The 23,551-nt window shown below is 40.1% G+C and overlaps 3 protein-coding genes across 3 annotated transcripts in view; all 3 read right to left on the bottom strand.

Annotated features, from left to right (window-relative positions):
- The window catches only part of myo5b (myosin VB), a 28,224-nt gene extending 21,651 nt beyond the window's left edge, over positions 1-6,573 (bottom strand). The window contains exons 1-4 of the mRNA XM_079551907.1: positions 6,437-6,573; positions 1,212-1,322; positions 968-1,139; positions 720-864 (exon numbers count right to left, since the gene is read on the bottom strand). Of these exons, the coding sequence (XP_079408033.1) occupies positions 720-864; positions 968-1,139; positions 1,212-1,322; positions 6,437-6,463 (455 nt within the window). The 5' untranslated portion in view covers positions 6,464-6,573. The remainder of the gene's footprint in view (positions 1-719; positions 865-967; positions 1,140-1,211; positions 1,323-6,436) is intronic.
- A 2,457-nt stretch (positions 6,574-9,030) lies between these two features.
- Positions 9,031-12,926, bottom strand: cfap53 (cilia and flagella associated protein 53). The gene is made up of 8 exons (XM_079551766.1): positions 12,805-12,926; positions 12,396-12,625; positions 11,620-11,796; positions 11,234-11,537; positions 10,483-10,701; positions 9,624-9,840; positions 9,445-9,547; positions 9,031-9,371 (listed from the first exon to the last, which is right to left on the bottom strand). Exons 1-8 carry the CDS (start codon positions 12,868-12,870, stop codon positions 9,128-9,130), a joined length of 1,560 nt encoding a protein of 519 aa, XP_079407892.1. The 5' UTR covers positions 12,871-12,926; the 3' UTR covers positions 9,031-9,127.
- A 2,482-nt stretch (positions 12,927-15,408) lies between these two features.
- On the bottom strand, positions 15,409-22,219 carry LOC306960063 (leukemia inhibitory factor receptor-like). The gene is made up of 18 exons (XM_079552335.1): positions 22,093-22,219; positions 21,882-21,968; positions 20,643-20,794; positions 20,430-20,580; positions 19,614-19,886; positions 19,422-19,539; positions 19,202-19,338; positions 18,989-19,134; positions 18,726-18,879; positions 18,500-18,561; positions 18,184-18,406; positions 17,936-18,115; positions 16,868-16,969; positions 16,630-16,788; positions 16,431-16,559; positions 16,260-16,353; positions 16,118-16,188; positions 15,409-15,870 (listed from the first exon to the last, which is right to left on the bottom strand). Exons 2-18 carry the CDS (start codon positions 21,952-21,954, stop codon positions 15,482-15,484), a joined length of 2,613 nt encoding a protein of 870 aa, XP_079408461.1. The 5' UTR covers positions 21,955-21,968; positions 22,093-22,219; the 3' UTR covers positions 15,409-15,481.
- Positions 22,220-23,551: the final 1,332 nt, after the last annotated feature.

Raw genomic sequence — 23,551 nt, forward strand, 5'->3', positions numbered from 1 at the left:
ACTAGGGCTGCACAAGGATGCCATTTTCAATAAACAAACAAAACTGCAGGACCAACATTCAAGCTAAACAAAATAAGAAAAATCACGACTACTATACAGACGGCATCTCTGGAATCGCCCATACATGGTCATGTTTGAAAACAAGGGGGAAAACAATTTGGAGAAAAATCTAAACTTTCTCTAATTATTCAAAAAATACTTTAACAAATGCTGAATTATGAATATAGTTTTCTACTAAATAAAGATACAAAGACATGGAGAGGAGCAAAGTGGTTCAACAGCCCATAAATACTTAAATAATGGCGAATGCTAACATGATGCTACATGTTAGCATTGTGCTAATGCCGCTTCCACTGAACAATCTGCTGTGAATAAACATCCATATGGACCTGATTTACGCTTGACTTTATTTGTATGTGATAAATAAGTTTATATTTCACCAGAAAATGGCTACAAAGAGTGAAAAATAGCGTTTCCCAAAAGATTCTATTTTCCCCCTCGGTGAAGCCACGCCCCCTTCTATGACACGAAGCCGTCTGTATCTATGGGTGCTATGTGTTTCGGTGCAGAATATGTGGAACCTCAGTCAGATAATAACAAATCACTGAGCTCTTCCATCTGACTGAGACTGACGCATGTTTTGCCACCATAGCCTGAAACAAATACACATTGCAAACAGACAATATCCTTTACATAAATCATGTTTAAAGAAGTTTAACCTGGCCATCTGCTTGTACGCCTCCTCAGCGACCGCAAATATATGCGGGTCCATGTCACCCATGTTTCGACCACTGTAGGCATCAATGACCTCCTCTCCGTAGATATGAAGCTGCTCATAAGGGTTAATTGCAACAAGCACAATTCCTGTGAAAGAAGCAAAACAAAAATAAAACTTTGAAATCAAATAATGATCTCTTTCTTTACCACCTTTCCGGAGAAAGCGGCGTTGACAGTGAGAGCGACTGACCACAGTAAGTGTAGATGTGATTGGACTCGATGAAGCGCACTCGGAGGTTGTGCAGGACGGCGGGCTCGTGCAGGTAACTGAGGGCAGTGAGGTCGTTCTCCCCGACCAGGATGTCCGGGTTACGCAGAAAGGGGAGTGGGGTTTTGGGGGGATTAACGCCATACTCCAGTGGCTACAAAAGACACAGAGTCCAAAAAGTCCAAATGCCTAGACAAATATCAAATAGGAAACATTGTTATGGTACCGATTCATCTTCTAGTTTGAGGTGCAGGATAGAGTCGCCTTCTTTATAATCTTTGGTGATCTCAGCAGCCCTCCACACCTCGTCCGGGTCCGGGATCCATACCCGAGTGTACTGCAGCAAACAAAGGGCTTATTAATAAGGCAAACTGTACATTTGAAGGAGAAGCACTATGAAGGTTTAATGCCAATCCCTAAAACATGGCCCTCAGATGATGAAGATACTTGATATCATAGTACATGAACCAAATACTGCTGAATGCTGATGTTGCTGATCTCTGAGCTGTGTCCCTTAAGTGTAAAGTACTGACGTAATGGCAGGGCTCTGTGTATCATTCATGCAAATTTGATTCATAGAGCCAGGACTTATTTGAATAGTAGTCACAGCACAAATCTTCAGTGTCTGCCATAGATGGGAAATACCGGAAGTCACATGACCAAACACGAACAAAACAAGTCATGCCAAATTTGCTTTTCTGTCTGATCTTACATAATAAAGGCAGAATTCAGTTATTTTTGGTCAACAATATATTTTTTTGCACCTAAAAAGTGGCTATAAAAAAACAAAACACCATTATACAAATGAAGATGTGTTATTGACAATCTCTGACTGGAGTAACAATAGCCCCTTACACAAAGGGGTGGATGAAGAAATGAGGGCATAAACAAAATTAAATATACAATGTAAAATGTGCTGAGATTTAGCAGTGACGTTACAAGTGTGACAAAGGGAGGCCTGATGTAATGTAGAAACTGGACTTTGAATGTAAGGGTTGGGCCTAGTGTGTTCAACAGACACGAGAAGTGTTTCACAACCATCATAAAGGGTTTTATTTGTGGAGCCCTAAGAATACCATGCATTACTGCCAATTAAGGATAAGTAGTATCAATGGGGGTCCCCACAGCTCTTGTGTTTATCTGGGACACTGCAGTGAGCGGTTCAGTGGTTGCACAGATCCTCATATAAACCATCAGCATGAAACACAATCAGGCTGAAATGAGGACAAACTGGCAAGACTCCAAACAAGTGAGGCCATATCGCCTTTGCTCTGCCCGATCCCGTCAGAGCTCAGGAGATAAGCAGGAAGGGCCTGGTCGGTGCTTCGACGGGAGACCGTTTGGGAAACACCAGGAAGCCTGAGTGAATTGCCTTGCTTTAGTCAGTCTACCCCAGGGTAGCTGTGGCTACAATAGTAGCTTTCCATCACCAAGTATGAATGAAGAGTGCACGCAATTGTAGAGCAACTTTGAGCGTCTGGAAAAAAATATTATTATCATTTGTGTTTTAGATTGAATGAAAAACTGAATTAGACCAAACCTTGGCCAAATGCAAATACCTTTGATGTTACTTAAAATCCATGATATTGTTTATCAGGGAGACCAAGGAAATCCTTTACACCAGTTTGAATGAAGTATCTTCCTCATCACAGCTGGTTGAACATTTAAAGCCACAAACCTCCAGATGAGCAGGAAATTGTTGATCTGCCGAGTCTAAAGCTGCTCAACAGGTTTAGAGAGAAACAGGCTTCAGTGGCTGGTGCTGCCGGAGCGCTTCAGAAGCATTGTTTAATTCAGTGATTCCCAAAGCCCAGTGCGTCGCAGCCCCTTCTCAATCCAAAGATCCCTCTGGGGTCCCCCCAAATATAATTACGCTTTACAGCTTAAAATTGTACTACTGATGTAAAGTAACACATTTCCATTCAATATTTTTCAATCTGTATGTTCTGTAGACACTGGACGAGCTTTGGGGACCCATGCAGTGCCTCCAAGGCACCCCAGGACCTTTGGAACCACTAGTTTAATGTACTAAATGTTCATATTTACATAATGGCTGTTGTTTTGTTATTGAAGTAGTTGCTAAGCAAAAGAAGAGATTTGTCTTTTCAGCCCAAACGCAAGCAGAAACCAAAACAGTCTCACGTTTCCTCTAGAGCTGGGGATGGAAACGGCAGCATGGCTGCTCAGGTGTTCAGTTTACCTCACAGGCCCCGCCCCCTGGTGTGGCTCCGCCTCCTAGTATGTCAGCACAATGAGATCAGCCTGAGGCGAAACTGGGTAGGTCCAACAGGAAGTACTGCCTCTGGGACTTTGATCTTGTCTCACTCTATGCGCTTTGGCTCAGGGGCCAGTCGTCACTAACTCTGTCAGAGCAATGTCCTCTGTTATCAACAACCCACAATAAACTTATACTACAGAAAGTGTGAAAGGACTTCACAGGTTTGAATTCAGCCTGATAACCTCAATCATTAACTAAACACTACATTTTCTCTCATTTTCCAAAGAACAGTAAGCGACAGTGAATAGTACAGTATACTTATGGCATGAAATGTCCTCTGAGACAAACAGCCCCAGTCGCTTGGACACAGCAGCTCCAAACAACAGCTAGTTCTGTTTGTTCCAGCTATGATTACATCCACAAAATCCCACTGTTCAGAAGTGCTGTCATAATATAAATAACATGTTTCAATCCTATCACTGGGTAAAGGAGAAGCTGGAGTATTCTGACAGCACAGCATTACAACACACACACTTGAAAATATTCTTCCCCAAGTGAACAGCAGTGACAGGAAAACACAGCATTTTATATGGTCCTCTCGCACATGGTTCCAGACATGTGTGGTAGAGCCAGCTGACAGAGGGGGCTATTCGGACAAAAAACAATGTAAAGATTTGTCATTATAGATTTGGATAAATAACCCAAGACTCCTAACTCTATCATAAATTAAGAATATAATAACAAAATCATTATGATGTTGTACAATATTTATACACACTTTTTAAATATAAATAAAATAGGCCTAGGGTTCACAGAGAAAGAGTCCTCAAGAAATATTGGCACCGCTTGTAAATATAAGAAAATAATGCATTGAAAACATTCAGATGTGTTATATACAGCATATATACATACATAAATATATATCTATACATATATTTATGCATTGTCCAGACAAGGGCCAGAGGCTGATCGTTGCTCAATAAATCACTGGTGTTGGAGTGCGAGGGTTGAGGATAAATATAAATAATAATGCTTAAAAGAAGGAAACATGAATTCTTCCATAATTTATGATGAATTCATGTATGAAGTCCTCATGAATCGCTGTCATCATGAATTTATCTGGAAATAACATGAGTTCATCAGGCTTCATGGGACTGAACACAGATTCAGGCAGTGAACTCAAGTTCATACTGAATTCATTTTTCATACAAGGCTTGGTTCACGTCTGTTTCTTCTACACACTCAGAAAAAAAAGGTCATGATTAATTTATTCCTGATCATTAAGGAGTTTGTGGCTTTAATTTACTTCATAAATGAGGAACTCATGTTATTTCCAGATAAATTCATGAAGTAAATTATACAATAATTCATGCACCCCTATTACAAAGCGTTACTAGAAAAGGTAAATACTTCCACACATGACATGTTTCATATGTTTGAGCGCCACAATTATTGGCTCAGAATGAAATTCAATTGAGATTGTTTGCTGTGCTGAGATAAGAGAAATCTTTTTGGCAACAAGGTTTGATGTAAACAACAAGGTATTAATATGCAAAAGTAGCTCAAATCCACAGCCAAATGTAGGAGAGAGTCTTTAAATGTTTTCTATTCTAGAAAAAGAATAGAAAACACTCTGACCCGAAGGCTATTGACAATAGTCTGGCCACAATAAACACAATACGAAAGCTTTTTCACAGCTTTATCTTCACCACAGGAGACTAAAGGAGTGACAATAATTGTTTTCTTGTCTTTCTTTATTTTCCTTTTTATTTATTTATCTATTTATGGGCATATTTTTGTTAATATAAATCGAAATATATTTTCTTTTTTCCACAATATATATAAAAAAAAGGGTTCACATAAAATTGTCATATTAGAAACAAACCCAAGTAATTCAAACATGCAATGAAATAAAAAAAACTATATGAAATGTGTATACGGTATATTTCTTCGCTGTGGATTTCCATATTTGAAGTCTTTCACTTTCCCCTGTGCCTTAGATGACTCTCAGCAATGCTTTGGAAATACATTTATTTATTTATCATCTTCTAAAAAAGAAATAACGCAACAACCCAACCTTTACAAAACAGACAAAGCATTCGCACAAAGACCACAACAATGGGGCTCAGGCTAATCCTTTAAAACCCCTCAAAGCCTGCTTCAGAAAGTCCAAATGTGTGCTTAACTTTTTTCTTTTTTTTTTAATCAACGATTAAAGGAACAATTAACCGAGTCAGCCACATAGAGTGAAGCATATCAGTCAATCACAGAACTAAATCCAGCACAGAACAACACATCTTTACACAAACTAGACTGAAGCGAACTGTCAGCAGATGGAGATGCAGAGGATTATTTGGACGAGCAGGCGGCCGCATTAAGTGGCTAGACTTAATGCACTTGAGTACACTTTTGAGTGTCCCTACGTTTACTGTGCAGATAATAAAGAACATGACAATACTGAAAGATATTTTAGGAAGTATGTGTGCCACTGAGCCTCTCTTAAAATGTCAAAACACAATAACCACAGAAAATCAGAACCCCAGAGTATGTTTGTCCTACGTGCTGTAAAGCATTGATTTAACAATGCAGGCATGAATATAGGAAATGAGATGACAGATTTTCAGGATTGATAATTACTTCCTCTATATGACAGCAGCAAACAACAACTGGAACAACACAATGGTTAAAATACACTGCATTTACACAAGTCATTTCCAAAAAGCGCCTTTTAAAACACCCTAAAAGTAAATCTGACTCCTGCCTCAGCTGAAAGGAGTCACCACAGTAATGGCACGCTGGTTTTGACATTCAAAGATTAACCAATATTTAACATGATCATAAATGAATAAAAAGATGTTCACTGTAGAAAGACTTTGATTCCAGATAGCAACCTCTCTAATCACTACTCTCCTTCACCTTACCTGATTAAACATTTATCATTTTTTGACGTTTAAAATAGAGTAGACTCTGCTTAGAGGTGTCCTGTTACAGTGAGACAGGTACGTCACCTGGCTGGTAGGGGACAGGTGAACCACAGTGCCACCGAATCATCGTAGTTCATTAGTGTTTTAACATCTAGATTAAATAAATGACTTAAAATAATCATGAAACAGAATAATGAATGAGCCAGGAGGTCGAGCCTGATCTATGAATGAGCAACAACCACCACATCTCTGTGAAATGTAAAGCAGAAAGGAAGAGAATGAGGCGTTTAGCTCTGTGCTCTCACTCACCTTTGTGTACAACTCGTTGACAGACATTGTCCCGGTTGCCCCTCCGTACAAAACACTACAAGAGTCACGCAGTCATAACTTTTTTCATTTTGATCGTCCCTTTTTACGCAGCGTTGACTTCACCACTCGGTGCGCGCGCCACGGGTCCAGCACCAGCACCACCGCAGCAGCAGCAGCAGGTGTCTGTCCGGAGGAGTTCCGCTCTCTCTGCGCCCCTGTTCCTGTAGTGGCAGGTGTTTCTTCCGATTAGGAGAGCCTGTCCTACGATTGTTCAGAACGCTCGGGTCCGAAAACTACAAACAAGTCCAACAACTTGCCTTATAATACAGCAAAGGGTTTCCAAAATGGGGAAGGGGTACAAAGTATCCTACTTCCTGGCGTTATCCATGGAGCCCGGTGAACTGGAGCTTCCTGGGGCACGGCCAGGTTTCTACTGTACACACACATCCACCTACAGGACAGCGGAGGAACTGCAGCAAATACCCACGCGGGGAAATACCACAGTGTTAACCTCTTAACCCCCACCTGAACCGAGCGCATTTTCTCCAGTTTGGCTTTACCCAAATCTAAAAGCTCCACGAACAAGAACGAGGATGAAAGAACAACGACAAAAAGCAACAAAGAAGCAACAAAGACGTGCCGGAAAAGCTACAATAATGCTGTAACCCAGGGGTCACCAACCTTTTTCAGTTGAGGGCTACTTTAAGAGCATTAAGTTGTCCGAGGGCTACCAGTTAAAAATGAATCCTAAAGACTTAAATGTACATTGTTCACTTATAGGATATTGACCCCATATTATATAAAAATAGCTTTATTTTAAACTCATACTGAGTCACAAGAACAGAAATAACTGTAATTTTAAGAATCAGATTCAAGAAACTGAAGTGTTTTACACCTCAGAAAAAGTCCCAAGGGCTACTGGGCATGCCCCAAAGGGCCCCTTGGTGCCCGCGGGCCCCACGTTGGTGACCCCTGCTGTAACCCCTTAAACCCCACCTGAAACGAGCACATTTTCTCCAGTTTGGCTTTACCCAAATCTAAAAGCTTAAAAAAAAAAACTTCAAAACAGTGACGAAAACAAGGATGAAAATTAAACAAAAATGTAACAAAAAGAATGATATAAGAGCGATAAAAACATGCCAGAAAAGCAACAAAAATGCGGAAAAAAAATATGTGGTGAGAATACAACAAAAAGCAACAAAAAAGCCATGCGAGCTTGACAAAAAAGCCACAAAAACGCAACAAGAGGGACAAAAAAGTGACCAAAAAAAGCGACAAAAGAGCGGCAAAAACATGCCGGAAAAGTTGTTGTTGTCATGTTTTCCTCACGTTTTTGTCGTATTTTTGTCAAATATGACAAAAACGTGAGGAAAACATGACAACAACAAAAAAAAAACACTTCAAAAATGTGACAAAACACAGTGACGATGTGACGAAAAAATCACTCTCACTTTTGTAGGTCTTAGCTTTCAAATGAGGCATTACTCTGTTGCTCTCCAGTCGAGATACTTTTAGATTTGGGTAAAGCCGAAAAAGTGGAGAAAGTGCCCACGGTTCCGGCGTAAATAAAAAAATCGAGGAACTATAACACTAAAATACACAACAACATTTTGAAGATGAAGCTCAAAAGTTGTCTGGTGGTTCTCAAACTTTTCACACCCTCCTTTTTCCTCACATAAAACTCGCCTTCCCACTGGAGCAAGTGTGGGTGACGCGGCTCTGGCTCCGGGATAAACGGACTGAGACACATTCAAAGAGAGATGCCATTAAAGTAACAATGTGAAGCGACTAAAACTGAGAGGACAGATATGTTTGAAATAAAGTTACAATGAACAACTTTCGTGGAACCAGACAATAAGGATACGACAGAATGCATTCAAACCAGTTTCAGCTCACTAGTTGTTGGCTAACCCCTGACACACATGACACACAGACCCATTTAACCAAAGGGAGTAAACCGACAACTGTACAGTTAGTAAAAGACTTTTCATGCATGAAAGAAGTCAAACATCTCACGAATTTGACTTTGATAATGTTAACAACATAATTCCAAACCTTTAATTAAACCGTTGCACTTTCCCTCCGAGAAAAAACTTTGATGTGATTAATAAATATAGGGTATAACTTTACCTTTGCATAGGGACAGTAGTTACTTGTCATTTTCTTGTATAAGTAGATCCTGTTAGTTGTTTTTCAGTGGTAGGTCCTGAGCGTCCTGTTGTCTAGTGCCATGTTGTGTGTGTTTTAACATACCCGAGACTTGTCTGAGCTAAAACCATTATTCTTACATCATTTAGATCCACTCCCAAACCGCTCCTTCTGTTGGTATGAGTTCACCTGCCTGCTAATTTGACAAGATGTTGATCCACCCATAATAGCCGTCGTCTTTGCCATGACCACAAATAGCTTTAAAATTCTCCTCTACATTCTTGCCCTTAAAATGACACAATAGCGTTGATGGATCACTGGATCTCAAAATAGACGAGAATGATTTGTTCAGGCTTTTTCCTCCACTTCGAACGCTAGTGTGATGTAATGTTTTCTTAGTCATTACAGCATATTGGCCAACAGAGCAGCCCAGACCAGAGTTGTGTGTGTGTGTGTGGGTGTGTTGCGTTTATTGACAAATCAGAATCCTTACTCGTTCTATGTTTATTTGTAGTAATCATTCTCTTCATTGTTTCATTTCTATTAGTTATGATGCTGTGACGGAGCAGACTTTGCCCCGTCAGGATGTCTGAACGGGTGCGTGGCTGTGGCGTGAGACGTTGGCCTGGATAGGACCCTCTCCCTCATCCTCTCGTACTCGTGCTGCACAGCCAAGCCTTGGTGAACCTCCCTCTCCTCCAAAGCTTTCTCGTGTTGCTTCAAGTGCTGCTGGTGCTGTATCTGGGCCTGTAGATCTGCCTGGTAGGCTTGGCTTATTTCCTTATGTCTGTAAGCAAAAATAAGAAGGTAAATTCCCTTTGCAAACGAGGCATTAAAACGTGAACTATGTGGGCTCATACTGTTTCTTCTCCTCCTGATCCGTTAATTTGATTTCTTCCATCATTCGGTTGAGCTCTTCCCTGTCTTTGGCCAGCAGAGCCTGTTTCTGCTGGTTAAGTTTCACTGAAACACATAATACAATATTTAAAAAAAAGAAAACCTGTATTTTTATAGCTTGTGAAATGATCTGCTGTCTTACGTTTGTGCTGGGTCTGCAGGCTTCGGCCGTCGAGTACATCTTTCATGAGTCGGTTTCTGGCCTCTCTCTCCTTTTGACTCTGTTTCTCTCGTTTGGCCCAGGTTTCTCTCAGTTTTTCTTCAATCAGCAGATCAGTTTCCTTCTCTTCTCTCTTCTGTTTCTCCAGCTCATCAGCCAAGTACAGTCTGTATCTCTGCTGCTGCTCTCGCAATTCATTCTAAAGTAGAAGAGTTTGCATTTTTACTGATTTTATGTATCAGAGGGTGTGCAGGTGATGCCATTACGTTCCGGGGCAGGCGAAGTGTCTTGCCCAATTACACAATGACAGTCTGTACCAGTGGGAGAAAGGATTCAAATAGCCAACGTTCTGATTTTAAGGTGACCCTCTCTACCATCTGAGCCACTGTCACCCCAAAATAGTTACATGAAGTGAGTTAAATTATAAAACAGTATTTGTGAATACCAGTTTGTTGCTACAAATGTCCAAACCCAATTGTGACTCTTTGAAGCCCCCTAGTGGTGAAAAGTGATAGCTTTTTTCAACTCCATTTTCCCAGTTATGTTACTATGTATTATGAGTGACACAACAACTATGAGTGACAGAACAATTGATAAGATTGCTTCCATACATGCACATCCCCAAAAATACTATGTGCCAGATCCAAAAGTGAATAAATGTAAAGATTAAAAAAGTTGGTTTGTGCAGCAATTAAGACTCCCAGACTTTTTACAGTCATGTCTGATTTGGGAGCTTTTTTCAATCTTTCCATAAAATCTAGACCAGCTCAAGACTCAAGCAAACATCAATAATCAGAAATGTATTTTAAATAAAAATTTACGGCTGATATATTGAAAATACCTTTTTTTGCACAGCCTCCTGTTTCTCATCAGTCTCTTGGGCGAGGACCTGTTGTAGGATGCTCATATCCAGAGCAAGCTCCTCCTGCTGCTCCTTCGCAAGGCGTTTCATCTTCATCCGGTAACTCTGGTCGAGTTGTCTCCTCACCGTCTGCTGAGCTATGAGTCGCTGCTGCTTTTCTCTTTCCACCTGAAGCTTCAGCATCTCCTTTTGCTCACACTGGTGAAATGAACAACCATTATATCAGCTGTTGCTAAAGTGGGACTACAGCATGGGCCTCCAACGACTGTCTACAAAACAAGTACATTGGGAAATATTTTCAAAATTCTGTTGCTAGACTTTTAACAGGTGAAGGTCTCATATCACTCCAGTCTTATCAGCTCTCCATTGGCTCCCTGTAAAATTCAGGATTTAATTTAAAATTTCAGTGCTGACTTTCAGAGCCTTATATGGTCCAGCCCTACAATATATTTTGGACCTTTTGAGCCTGTAATATTCTGGTCGCACCCTTCGGTCCTCTGACCAGAACCTGCTTGTAGTCCCCAAGACTCCTTATCAGACCCGAGGGGACCTGTTATTTCAGTCTGTCATATGGCCGACTCTGTGGTTTCTTTTAAAAAGGATCTGAAGACATGATTATCTAAGAGAGCAATGGGTTGAAGGGTTTTCACTCGTGTCACTTTAGAGAGATTTGGAGGTAAGATAAACAATCAGGTGTAAAATAACAACATCTGAGAAGTGTTAGCCCCACCAGCAATCGAGCCTCCTCCTCTTTGAGCTGTTTGGCCAGTTGTCTTTGTTGTTCTGCTGCTTCCATCTGTGCTCTCAGTTGGTTCAGATGCTCCATAGTTTTCTGTTGCTGTCTCTGAGCTCGCTCACTCTCTCTCTGCACCTCCACTTGATGAGTGGCCTCCCACATCTCTGCAAACCGTCTGTCCTTCATCTGCTGGAGCTGCTGCTGTTCCTTCTTTGACCGCACCTGAGCGGCCCATTCCAGTCGTGTCTCTTCATCTTTGCGTTTGGCCAGGATAGACCGAACTTCCTCACATTGGTTTCTGAAAATGAAACAGATCACTCAAAGTTAGAACGCAAACACCATTAATACGTACATTCATTTGAAAAAAAGTTTTATGTTACACAAAAAGTTGCTCCATTTTCGCAGAAACCATTTGCTGTCTTTTGGATTCTCTGATGTCTCTCAGGGCTTTGGCTTTCTCTACCATTTTCACTTGTCTTTCCTGCACAGCTGTCTCCATTCTCTTCTCGATCTCGTTAAAATACTGTCGTTCTTCTGTTTCCAGGAGGACACAAAGTCTTTAAATAGTAAACAAGCATATGAGAAATATGAATAGTAATGAAACGTGGACATTCATATCTTCATTACGCTATAATAACTATTCACTAGACAGTTGTAAGCGTAATACATTTGTAAAGCACTGGTAACTTCATTCATCATTTACGATCACACATTCCTCTTCATTTGTAAATTATAAGAACCTAAATAGATGTGTTGCCATAGTAAAGGCACAATCCCTGTGTCTGTGCACGGAATGTTGCAACATGATACCATAGACTGTAAATTTAAGAATGGACTCAGGGAGCGAGGCTTCCCCCATAGTGTTCATAGCTCAAACTCGTTCATGCTAGCAATTTGGCTGCATTATTGGAGTCAGCTCCATTATCTAGAATAGGGTGAAAATAAATATAGTGAAAAAGTATGTTTATTATGTATGAATGTTTTGTTATGACATCATACTCATAACCTCTCTAAACATGCCCTCTAAGCAAAGATGAAAAAAATAAAAATGAAATGCTTTATGAAGGTTTAATGAAGGATGTATTTGCTAAAGCTCTACAAAGGCTTGCTTAGGCCAACAATAAAGTGCTACCCATATGTTACAGTAGGCACAAACCTCTCTCTCCTCTCTCCAAGGCTCAGTTCAGACTGGATCAAACCCGCCTTTACTTGTCTCTCTGTGGAGCATCGGACATAGCGCCGATCTGAGCTCTGGATCCATGAGTTCTTAATGTCGCTCTCCCGCTGCTGTTTGGCAAACTCTCCAAAATGATCTGTCGCTGAAGCCAGTTTTCTCTGCGATTGCAGTTTTCTCTCCAGAGTTTGGTAGTTAGGAGGCCTTTCTCTCTTGTTTGACAGGGGGAAACAAAATAAATAAAAGTGCTAAAACACACTGCCGTAGAAAGCTAATGTTACCCTAGCTACTTGCTACTTCACAATGACAGTAGAAACTAAACGTAACACTGAATGTCCAGTCTTGAATGTGCAAAAAAAATAAAAAATAATAACAATATTTTTTGTCTTACCACAGCGACTGAATGAGGAGTTGGGCCCCTGACATCTCGACACCTGACTTTTTGAGTTAAACTCATATTGGAGACGTGTTTAGTCCTTTAGTTTGAGTTGAAAAGTACACAGTCAGTTACCATGGCACCCGGAAAACACGTGCGGAGGAGGGGCACGGATGGCCAAACCAAACCATCCATCATTGAAATACTCCACACTGTAGTAGTAATAATAATAATAATCGTTAAAAAAAATAATGCAACATACTAATTATAATTGACTTTACCTATGTATGAAAATTAAATGAGTTATGATTTGGTATTCTATATAGCCTATATAAATGCCTTTATGAACATGATAGAACTTTGCAAATGATTTAATCCTTTAAGCTTTTCTTATTGCTCCTTTGAATTTGTTGTGTACTGTATATTTCTTATCATTGTTAATGTGTTTCTTCAATGTATAAAAAGAGAACACGGATGGCTGCATATTTTTGGGGTTGTACTGCAGTAGAACGTGTTGTTCTGTTCATAATGACTTTTTTCCATGCTTTTTTCTTGTTTTCACATAATGACTTTTTTCTTGTTCCTTTTTCTTCAATTATATCTCGCATTCTAAACATAGTCGAATAAACAAGACAGCGCCCTCTGCTGGTGTAGGCTTCACTTCAAGTCAGGAGTGTGAACAAAATGCACAAGTAGAGCTCAGCAGCAGTTTTAAGAAAAGAGCTCAGCAGTTTTAAGAAAAGAGCTCAGCAGTTTAAAGAAAAGAGCTCAGCAGTTGAGAAACATTCATATGGTTCCCAACATGTGGTACATAATGCTTTAGGCTCAGAGGTGCTTCACAGTTGGCACAGAGAGCGGGTAGTCTCATGATCAGAAGGTTGGACATTTGAATCCCGGCTCCTGCAAGTGCATATTTTCGTTGTGTCCTTGGGCAAGACACTTCACCCTCCTCGCTGTCAGTGTGTGCGTACATTGATGTATATTATATCTGTGTATTACTGAGTGTGTCCTTGCTGTAAAGCGCTTTGAGGGTCCAATGTAGGTGGAAAAGTGCTGTATAAGTTGAGACCATTCACAGTTGCATTAAATTACAAGTCATATCAGATCAGTCCAATTAAAAACATTATAAGCGAAGAGTGCAGGCAACAATAGTTATGCACCTTTTTAGACCCAGTTTTTGACCATCTAAGAAAATCCATCCAAGAAAATCCAAGTACTTGGTGTGAAAAGTCTAAGAACCCCTCCTATAAAGTACATGTACACTCACAGCAGAGACATCATTATCTTTTAATGAAGGTGAAGTGAATTTCCAATGGTTTCATTCAGCACTTAAGTTAATACATTAGACCAGGGGTGGCCAACCAGTCAGAGACCAAGAGCCGAAATTTTCAACCTTGATCCTCTGAAGAGCCACAAAGGCACCGACCATTAGCGAGATTCCGGGGCGGTAGTTTATTGTGATTAAATAGAATGTGACCATTTTATTTAATCACAATAAACTATAACTTTATGCCTGGCCTTTTTCTTTTTTTTTTTTTTAAATAATTGTGTTAGATTGAATGGTTTTACTTCTCAACAGGACTGAAATACATGTATATTAACTGAAATTCTGTGCTTTCTGCTCTGACTGAGACAGAATTAGATTATTATTTTTTTATTTTATTTTTTTTAATGCTGGGGTGTGTTTGTATGGGGGGCCCTGCCCACTCAGCCCCCTCCTCTGATTCGCCCCTGGGCTGTGCGCTCAGTGCCTGCAGCTTCGTCCTGACTGGACTGTGCAGAGAACGCACTCTAGGCTGCATAAAGTTCATGAACTTTAACCAGGAGCCTCTGGAGGATCTGAGAGTCTGTTTTAAGTTGCATCTGTTACAGTTATAGCACGTGTGAAAGAAAAGCCAATGACTTTGAGTATTTCCGCGTTACGATGTCGCGCTTCGCATCATATGCTTCAAAAGAGCTCCGCTTTTTTCCATTTCCTAATTTTGATCTTTTTCTGTGAATATGAGGTCAAATTACATCAAATACAGAGTAGCTGATTAGAAACCTGAAAAGCACAGAAGCAAATCCTAGTGCCACGATCTGCCTGCCTGTTGTTCAACCTACATCCCGCTTTGAGTGAGGCTGCACGGGCTCCTTTTACACGCCGTCTCGAAAAGGAGAGAGATACAAACTCTCATTCATGTAGAGATGGAAACATGGTCTGTAGGACGATGGTTGGATTTTTGGTCAAAGATTGTTACAGTTTATGGGGAATATTTACCAATTATTTTGCAAAGAGCCGCATTGTATTAAACATATCCAATCATGCAAAGAGCCGCACTCTGATTGGCCAAGAGCCGCATGCGGCTCGAGAGCCGCGGGTTGGCCACCCCTGCATTAGACTTTACAGAATGGCCTTTCCCTTTCCTCGGTAATCTATTAGATGCATTGCTAATGTTGACGTGACGAGCAACCATTACACTTGTTATAGTCCACCGGTTGGTGAGTGTGACACACAATTTGTAATCCACTTCCCCACTCCATCAGCGGATTTCACAACAGAACTGAAAGTGCACTTCCAGCTTTAGATAACAAAGCTACTTACAGTCTTTCCAATGAAATCAGAGTCGCACAGGCTTTGCTTTGGAAGAACTTCTTAAAAATAAAAGTAACATCATGCACCATAATTTGTAGCTGATAATCACCGTCTGTTTCAGGATGAATGTGGCACTTCAATATAGGCTGAGACGCACGACATAATACTGTCTGTATCTGCCGGTTTATAAATTAAATGCTTTAACTGAGGATGATAATCAATTGAGTCCTCCTCTTTAAAATCCTGACATTCTGTTTCCAAGTCAAACTGGGCCATATTCTCCGCCGTATTCAAACCATACACTGGGTTAGGAATCACATTCAGTCTTGTAGATGTGAGGCTTGAAGTTTGAAGAATGTGTTTTTTAAGAGACGAATCGAATGAGTCAATTTTCGTCGATGTGATCAGCTTGTCTCTCTGGCAGATGTAGCCATCCTTTGACATTCGAGGTAAACTGTGGAGCTTTGGGACAGCCACAGTAAGTTCTTCTTTAGGACAGTATGGAACTACACCCTGATGAGAATAATGAAAAAAAAAAAAAAAAAACATATTAGTTTGATAAGTAATAATGATAATATTCTCATAATACGATCACATTCTTTCACAATATCAAATGCTACATTGTTACGACTAAAATGCTCGGCTCGTGCTCTGATTTAGACAAAAGGAACTCATACAAAAAATATACGAAGAGAATCCCGTTTGATCAATTATTCAACATTTAATTTGAACCAAAAATAATCAGAGAGAAACACACCTGTGGAGACAACCACTTTCCTGTCAACACGGGTTCAGGGATGGGTGGGTATATTTTCTGTTTGATGCTGTAAAGATATAACTGGATTACAATAGAGCAGACCACAAATAAACCGATGACTTTCAGAGAAAAACATACCAAGCCCAGCGCCGGTAGCAAACAACAGTGATGAGTAAGAACAGAGTGAAAGTAGTGCCCAGAGAGATGATAATGGCACTGACCAAATTATCGGCTGCAAAGTAAGATACAGGACATTAAATAGTAATTACTACTAGGGCTAATATTATCTCGCATTATTGTACAACATACTCTGAATGCTTAAGTTGACATTTAATGTTGTTGAACCACACTCTCCTTCTGAAGTCAGGGCAGACACAGTAAATGCATATGAAGTAATATTTAGTTTTCTTGCGGTGAGACTAGTGGCCTCCGGATCATCTGTACAGAAATATTGAGTTTTAATTGGTTACTGCAATGCTCTTTTAAAAAACAATAGATTTTTCAATACCTGTGGTGAACCGCAGTACTGTACTTTCATGTACGCAATTCAAGGCATAGCCATAAATATGAGCACTCTGTTCTTTCAGGGAGATTTGGTCCCAGGTTATTGTTACATCAGACGCATGTTGTTGCCACCTCATGTTTTTGAACATATTATCTGGGATCCCTGATTTGAAATATGGCAGAGGTTACACAAACACAAAATGATAATAAAAAACATGGCAAGTGTTTTGCTAAAAACGTACTTTGTTCCTTCACATATCCCTCTCTTTTCTCGAGCAGCACCGGAGCCTCCTCTGTGCAGATGTATACTGACAATATGTATCGTACGCCATCTTTAAAGTTCTCTGTAATGGTAAAAAAAAAAGGATACACTGTACACTACTAGACTCCATTCATTAGTGCAGTGTTTACAGTGCTTGCCAGGCGTGCAGGGACTAGTAGAGGAACATGAGCACATATTTTAGATGCAAAATGGAGGACAGACTTAAGGCTGGACGTTATGACGAAAAAAGGAATCACTATATATTTTTCTCGATTTTTCATAATAAAATTCAATACATGAAGTCGATTCATGAACTTAGATTTCCCTTTTAACCTCTTAAACCTTGCCTGAACCGAGCACATTTTCTCCAGTTTGGCTTTACCCAAATCTAAAAACGTCTTCGAACAGCAAGAAACAGCAACAAAAATAAGGATGAAAATACAACCAAAGAAGCAACAAAAGGGCAACAAAAAAGCAACAATAACACAATGAAAGAGTGACAAAAACATGACGAAAAAGTCATGGGAAAAAGGCAAAAATGGCGACCAGTTTTGTTGGGCTTAGCTTTCAAATGAGGCATTGCACTGGACAATAAGCTATAAACTCCAGTCGAGAAGCTTTTAGATTTGGGTAAAGCTGAACTGGAGAAAATGCGCTCAGTTAAGGCGGGGGGTAAGAGATTAAACAGACTTCAGCTCAAACAATAATAAATGCTTTCTAACATTTTACCTACTGTCAAGTGAAAGAGACAAGATGCAAGTTGGTCATTTTTATGCTCACTGCTGCCACCTTAGGTCTTACGCATAACTGCAGTCTCTATAACACCTTTTTGAGTGAGGATTTTAGAGGCAGTTGTGGTGAACAGGTCTGGGCTCATTCTACACATTAGGACATGGCTGGAACATGTAGGGGGAGGAAAATACTTAGTTTTAACATTTTTAAACACTATATAGTCCCTTTAAGATAAAAAAAATATATAGGCCCATGTATATAAAGTCTTGGAACCACTGCTTTAGAAAATGATGCATAATAAATATTGAGAACATACTTGAGTATATGGTTGCACTAGTGTTGCTGGGTGGCACTTTCAGCCACTCCACGCTGGAGCTCCCGGACACAGGATACCAATCCAGGATGTAGCCGCAGCTGGCAGTGACGATATCAGCCCAAGACAAACTAAAGCCACCTCCAGTCCCATTAATCCTCAAGGTGCTCATTTCAGGACGGTCTAAGAACAACATCAAAAATAATCAAAAAAAATAAAAGAATTGTTTACACAGTACATTTGTGTTATACCTTGAGACTGACTGGATATGAAGATCTGTGACGGGTCCGAGCTTCCGTAAGTATTTCTAGCTGTCACTTTGACGATGTACTTTTGAAATGTGCTTAGGTTTAGAGCAACATTATGATTGGGATGAACAACAGAGATTTTATTCTCTTGCTCTGCCTTTGCTAAGTCTGTCCATGTCACTTCATAGTCTATAATGTGACCGTGGCTTTGATGGTCCTCTAGCAACTGCAAATTTGACCATAAATCAGACAGCATTTGCATTAAAAGGAAAGAATCAATGGTGGAAAAAAAGCTTTAAAAATAACAACAAAAACTTACTCTCCATATGATTAGAGTTTGGTGATTGACATTGTGCATCCATACATCCAGAGCATCAGGGACTATGGGACAAATGATCGTAGGTAGAGTACATCAATAAACACTTATATATTATCTTAGGCTGGAGGAAGTAGGTGGACAATATTTTGTCCTCAACATTACACAAAAAAACTCTCATCACTTTATGTCTGAATCATGCAGAAGTAATAAAAGTGTCAGCACTTACTGTCCCCCTTGGTGTGAAATGAAATTGATTCGCTCCATTCACTCCATTTCCAGAAATCAGTCTCTGTTGCACATTGTACCATTGCACTGTAAGACCAATTTGGAATCAGGCCGTTTAACACCACCGAGTGAAGACCGATGTCACTCATTTCGATCTTACGATTAGAAAAAACACAGCAATGTCAATATATCAAATTGTTATGGATGTGTTCTTATTTTGCTTTTCCATGCATATTATTTTTCATTATTTCACATAAAACGTACTTGGATGTTGGTTGTTCCATCATACAGGTTTATTTTACATGTCAGATTAAGACGGTTGTACTGCTGGACCCTCCATGTCCATGTTATTGTCACATTTCTTGCACTGACCGCAGATGCCGTCATATGCCCCGGTGCATACATGTACACTAAAACATAATGTATCTTAATCAACAGCTGCAAAAACGTTTGGTCATCATACTTTTGAGGGCATACCTCTCTTTGTTAGATCAGCTTCATCTACAAGCTCAACGCTGCCGAGGACATTACGTGCACTTAACGTCCAATTCCTCTTGCCGTAGTCCACTTTGATCTTTTGTGAACATTTTCCCTTCGGCTGGCCATTACATGATCTGAAAAGACAATACCAGGAAAAGAAAATGTTCAGATAATATTGTCTTAGACACAGGCGCAGCTACTTTCAGGAATACATCACTTTTCAAGGAGCCAGTATTTAGTAGGGTGTGTGAAGATTTGGGGCCCAACTGTCCAAAAACATTGAACTGACTGGAAGTCTCGAGTTTCACACAGAAGGTCACTGTCAGAGGGTCGGTCTAAAGTTACACAGGTTATTAAACACCAGAATTTACTTCAGTTTTTAAATTCTGTTTGAAAAAGTCATACTCACAACCAACAACTGCACATGAACCGCCCTCGTCCATTTGTGCTTTACATTTTACATCTGCGTCGGAGACGAGCGTTGGCCAGAGCAGGTCAACAGTCAGGACATAGGTATGATTGTTGACCATGGACATGTTGGAAGGGGCTTCTCTGTAGTTACTGAGAAACATTGTGCTGAAAGTTTTTCCTAATGGTACAATGCAGCAGAAAGAGGCTCTGCTGCCCACTTCAAATGCATGATCCTGAGGATATACTTGTATTTCTGCAGAGGGTTCGAGGCCTGATGGGATAAAAGGGTTTGGTCAATGGCAATACAGGTAAATTCATAAAAGAATCAAAGTATCTCAGAGCCAAAATGTAGGGTACCCTTTCCCTACCATTATAGGGCGCTGATGACTTTATGCTTGGGTGTCCAATTTCCCTATAAAAAGGGCCGCATGAATAACATAATTTCTGCTAGGTTGGGCTCATAGACCACTGGGTTAGAGTTAAATAATTTCTTATCGCATTAGTGTCCTATAATGTAGCAGCCTGGAAGCGTCCAAAACAGGGCCGTTTCACTTTGAATTAAGTAAGAAACGATCTCCACAGCTTACCGCACGATTACTGTGCAGTGGAACCTCGGTTGGGTTGGGCTGCACAACTTGACGGTGCTGAAGTCGCTGACGCTGCCTGAAGGCCTACTGTTTCTGACTAGCCTACTTTTAGGGCTGGCAGTGATTGAGATGGAAGGACTGGGCTGAGGCGGTTTAAACCCAGCCTGCTGTTGTATCCTTGGGCAAGACAATAAGTGTCTTTGAGGTATTTATTTAGAGTGGTTTACCTGGAAGAGTATCTGTTGCCCATGGGCCGGGTTGATTTTTATATCTGGATCTGATCTGAACAGAATGAGACGCGCATTCCAGTGGCAGGAAGGAGGTCCAGCTCCACCAGAGAGTAGAGCCTATATGGTCTACCATCACAGCAAACTCCTCCTGAACAAAACAAACATGGTCTTTTATCATTATTCGCAGTTTGATTAACTCAAGGCTCTTACTTGGTGCACTGGTTTGTCTTCTACAAGCACTACCAGCTCATAGATCAACTGGTCCCTCAGAGACGCACATGAAGCGTGGACCTCCCATGTGACCTGGAGCTCCCGACTCACATTCGACAGCAGCATATTCTGTGGTTCACACTGGTGTGCACCTGCATTAGGGAAAATTACACATGGATGTAATCACTCACATTTGACCAGCATATGACACAATGGTATTGATGGTGTTGGTATTGGTGTACTATGGTAATATTTTAATAATTGCTCACCGAAACTTGGCACTAAAGGTGGGCTATAAAATAGTTGTGCTATGCATCTATATTTATTTTCAGTTATGGTTCCACTACCATGTTTATACTGTATTTCATAGCAATTTAGACATGGTACTGAAAGCATGAAAATAGCATGGTACAGATAATCTATTTTCCAGCCCACCTCCATATTACTTTCTGTTTTGTCAAGAAAATACCAATAGTGTCTGCTGGTAATTGACAGTCACATAAATAAATAAATGAATAAATAAATAAATAAATATCAGCCATATTAATAAGACTCTTTGTTTTAGTTGTTTTAGTGTTTTTGTCTCTGATCTCCAGTGCTGCCCCTCCCCTCATTGCTGCGCTCAGAGAACACGGAACAGAAGCCGCTCTCCCGCTTAACTTGTTCATAAAATAAGCTATGGAAAGAGCCATACCAATTATTTTCTGATCGTTTTTGAGTGAAACATCCGACCTCAATAAAGTAGAAACATCGCATGTTTAAATGTGGCTCACGTAATAAGGCTCCATAAACAGACAGAAGCTCCGGGGCAGCGCGTGCCGCATCTGAGTCAAGTCTTAGTGAAAGATCGCACAATGTGAAGATCTCCACATGAAGTTGGGACAACTTAGCCATCCTGAAATATTGGTGGGGACATGTCCCATGCAAACCAAACTTACGCTCATGATAAAGTACCAATCAATCAATCAATCAATCAATCAATCAATCAATCAATCAATCAATCAATCAATCAATCAATCAATCAATCAATCAATCAATCAATCAATCAATCAATCAATCAATCAATCAATCAATAAATCAATCAATCAATCAATCAATCAATCAATCAATCAATCAATTGATTGATCGATCGATCAAAATGTAGGCTATTTATGTGTACACAACTGTTGTTGACTAAAGTTTGACTATGGGCCGAACCTTATGGAGCAAAGGTTCATTAACAGTAAATGCTGCGCTCACCTGGTTTGTCTGCAGTTACACGTGTTGCAGATACTAGTAAGAAAAGAACCATCACTGTAAGAAGTCTAGTCATTGTATCCACAATGTCTGCGAAGAAAAAGGATTGTTTTTTGTTTCGGTCTGCCTTAACAGTACACACTGGAAAAGATATACACAATATTTGTAATATAATTCTAGCGAAGCCTGCAACTATAATAAAATATGTACTTACATGATTACGACAAAATGGGCCAAAGCTGGGATCAAGATTGAATGTGAAGCCTGTAAAAGATCCCGTAGTTGCTTCCTCAAGAAATAGAAACTCTCTCTCACTGTAGCCAGTGAGCAAAGCCTCAAACATCCATCTGCAACATCATTGTGAAATCCATGTGGAAAGGAAGTCTGTGGGTGGGAGTTTCTAGTAAGAGTGACTCACATCAGAGCATTTCCAGACAAGTTCATCTGGCTTTGAAACGGGTTATTTTTTAACATTTAATCAACTATATAAACAGTGTTGGGGAGAATACTTGGAGAATACTGAAATAATATTTAGTTTCGGAATACTTTCCTTAAAATGCATTTTGTAACATGTCCCTTTACTTTCTAATCAGAGTGCAGTATTCTGAATAGTTTCACATTGATTGTCAATATATTTATGCATAAATATGGCGTATAATTGCAAAAATTAAGACTATGCTATTATAAACTCACAATTCATTAGGAACTCTTTAACTCTCTTGGCAAATGGAGCAGCAGATCCAGCACCATGTGACACATGTGCAGTGTTTGTGTGAACTCTGGCACAAGGCCTTTTCATGTTTGTTTATTTTAGGAGGACAAACAGGTCAACATTAAAAATTCTTTCTTAATAATGTTGTGCAAATGGAGCTAAAATGATTGATGATTGTACTGGGATGTTTTCCCTTGATATTCCACAACAATGAATATAATTATTCTTGATTAAAAATCAAAAGGGTACCTCTGCCTGAATGGTTGTTTAAATATTCACCAAAGTAAAGCGCCAGTAAATAACCTGACTATTGGCCACCCGAGGCAGTAGCAGGTGAAAGAAGAACATAAGAGGAACGACTTCTATTACCCCATTGCAGGGTCTCCAAGTAAATTTCGCTGGGGGCCAAAATATACCGGGAGTGTATTGCCGGGGTCCATAAACAAATGCTCCAGCAAAATATGTTATAATTGGGAATATACTATGGGGGAAACATTCATTAATGAATAATAATGAGCCTGACAGGACTGTAACATTGGTTTACCCTTGTGTTGCACTTACAAGCCTGTGTCACGAGTCTCTGCTACACTGTAGTCAATATTCATTCCCTCAGCACTGGTGGCAAGCTACTATTGTAGCCACAGCCGCCCAGGGGCAGACTGTCCATTTACCACTTGACTACAATGTGTTGTTTATATCCTGATCCCTTCTTATGTCAGTGTCCTCTGCTGGACACGTGTGTTATTCTTTCCTTTCTTTATTTAAGCTGCCCCCTTGTGGCTGGAGTGAGCATTCTGGTTATTTCTTTAAAAATGCATAACTCCGCACAGGAATGGGTTGAGGACTTACTCTTCTTTTGACATCCTCAGGAATCTATGCTCTACAAGTTAGGGATTGCTTGTTGGAGACCCATGCCCTATTGTGTGGAAGGGGAGAGCAAGACACATCACCCTGTGTAAGA

This window comes from Gobius niger (genome assembly GCF_951799975.1).
Source record: "Gobius niger genome assembly, chromosome: 2".
NCBI lineage: Eukaryota > Metazoa > Chordata > Actinopteri > Gobiiformes > Gobiidae > Gobius > Gobius niger.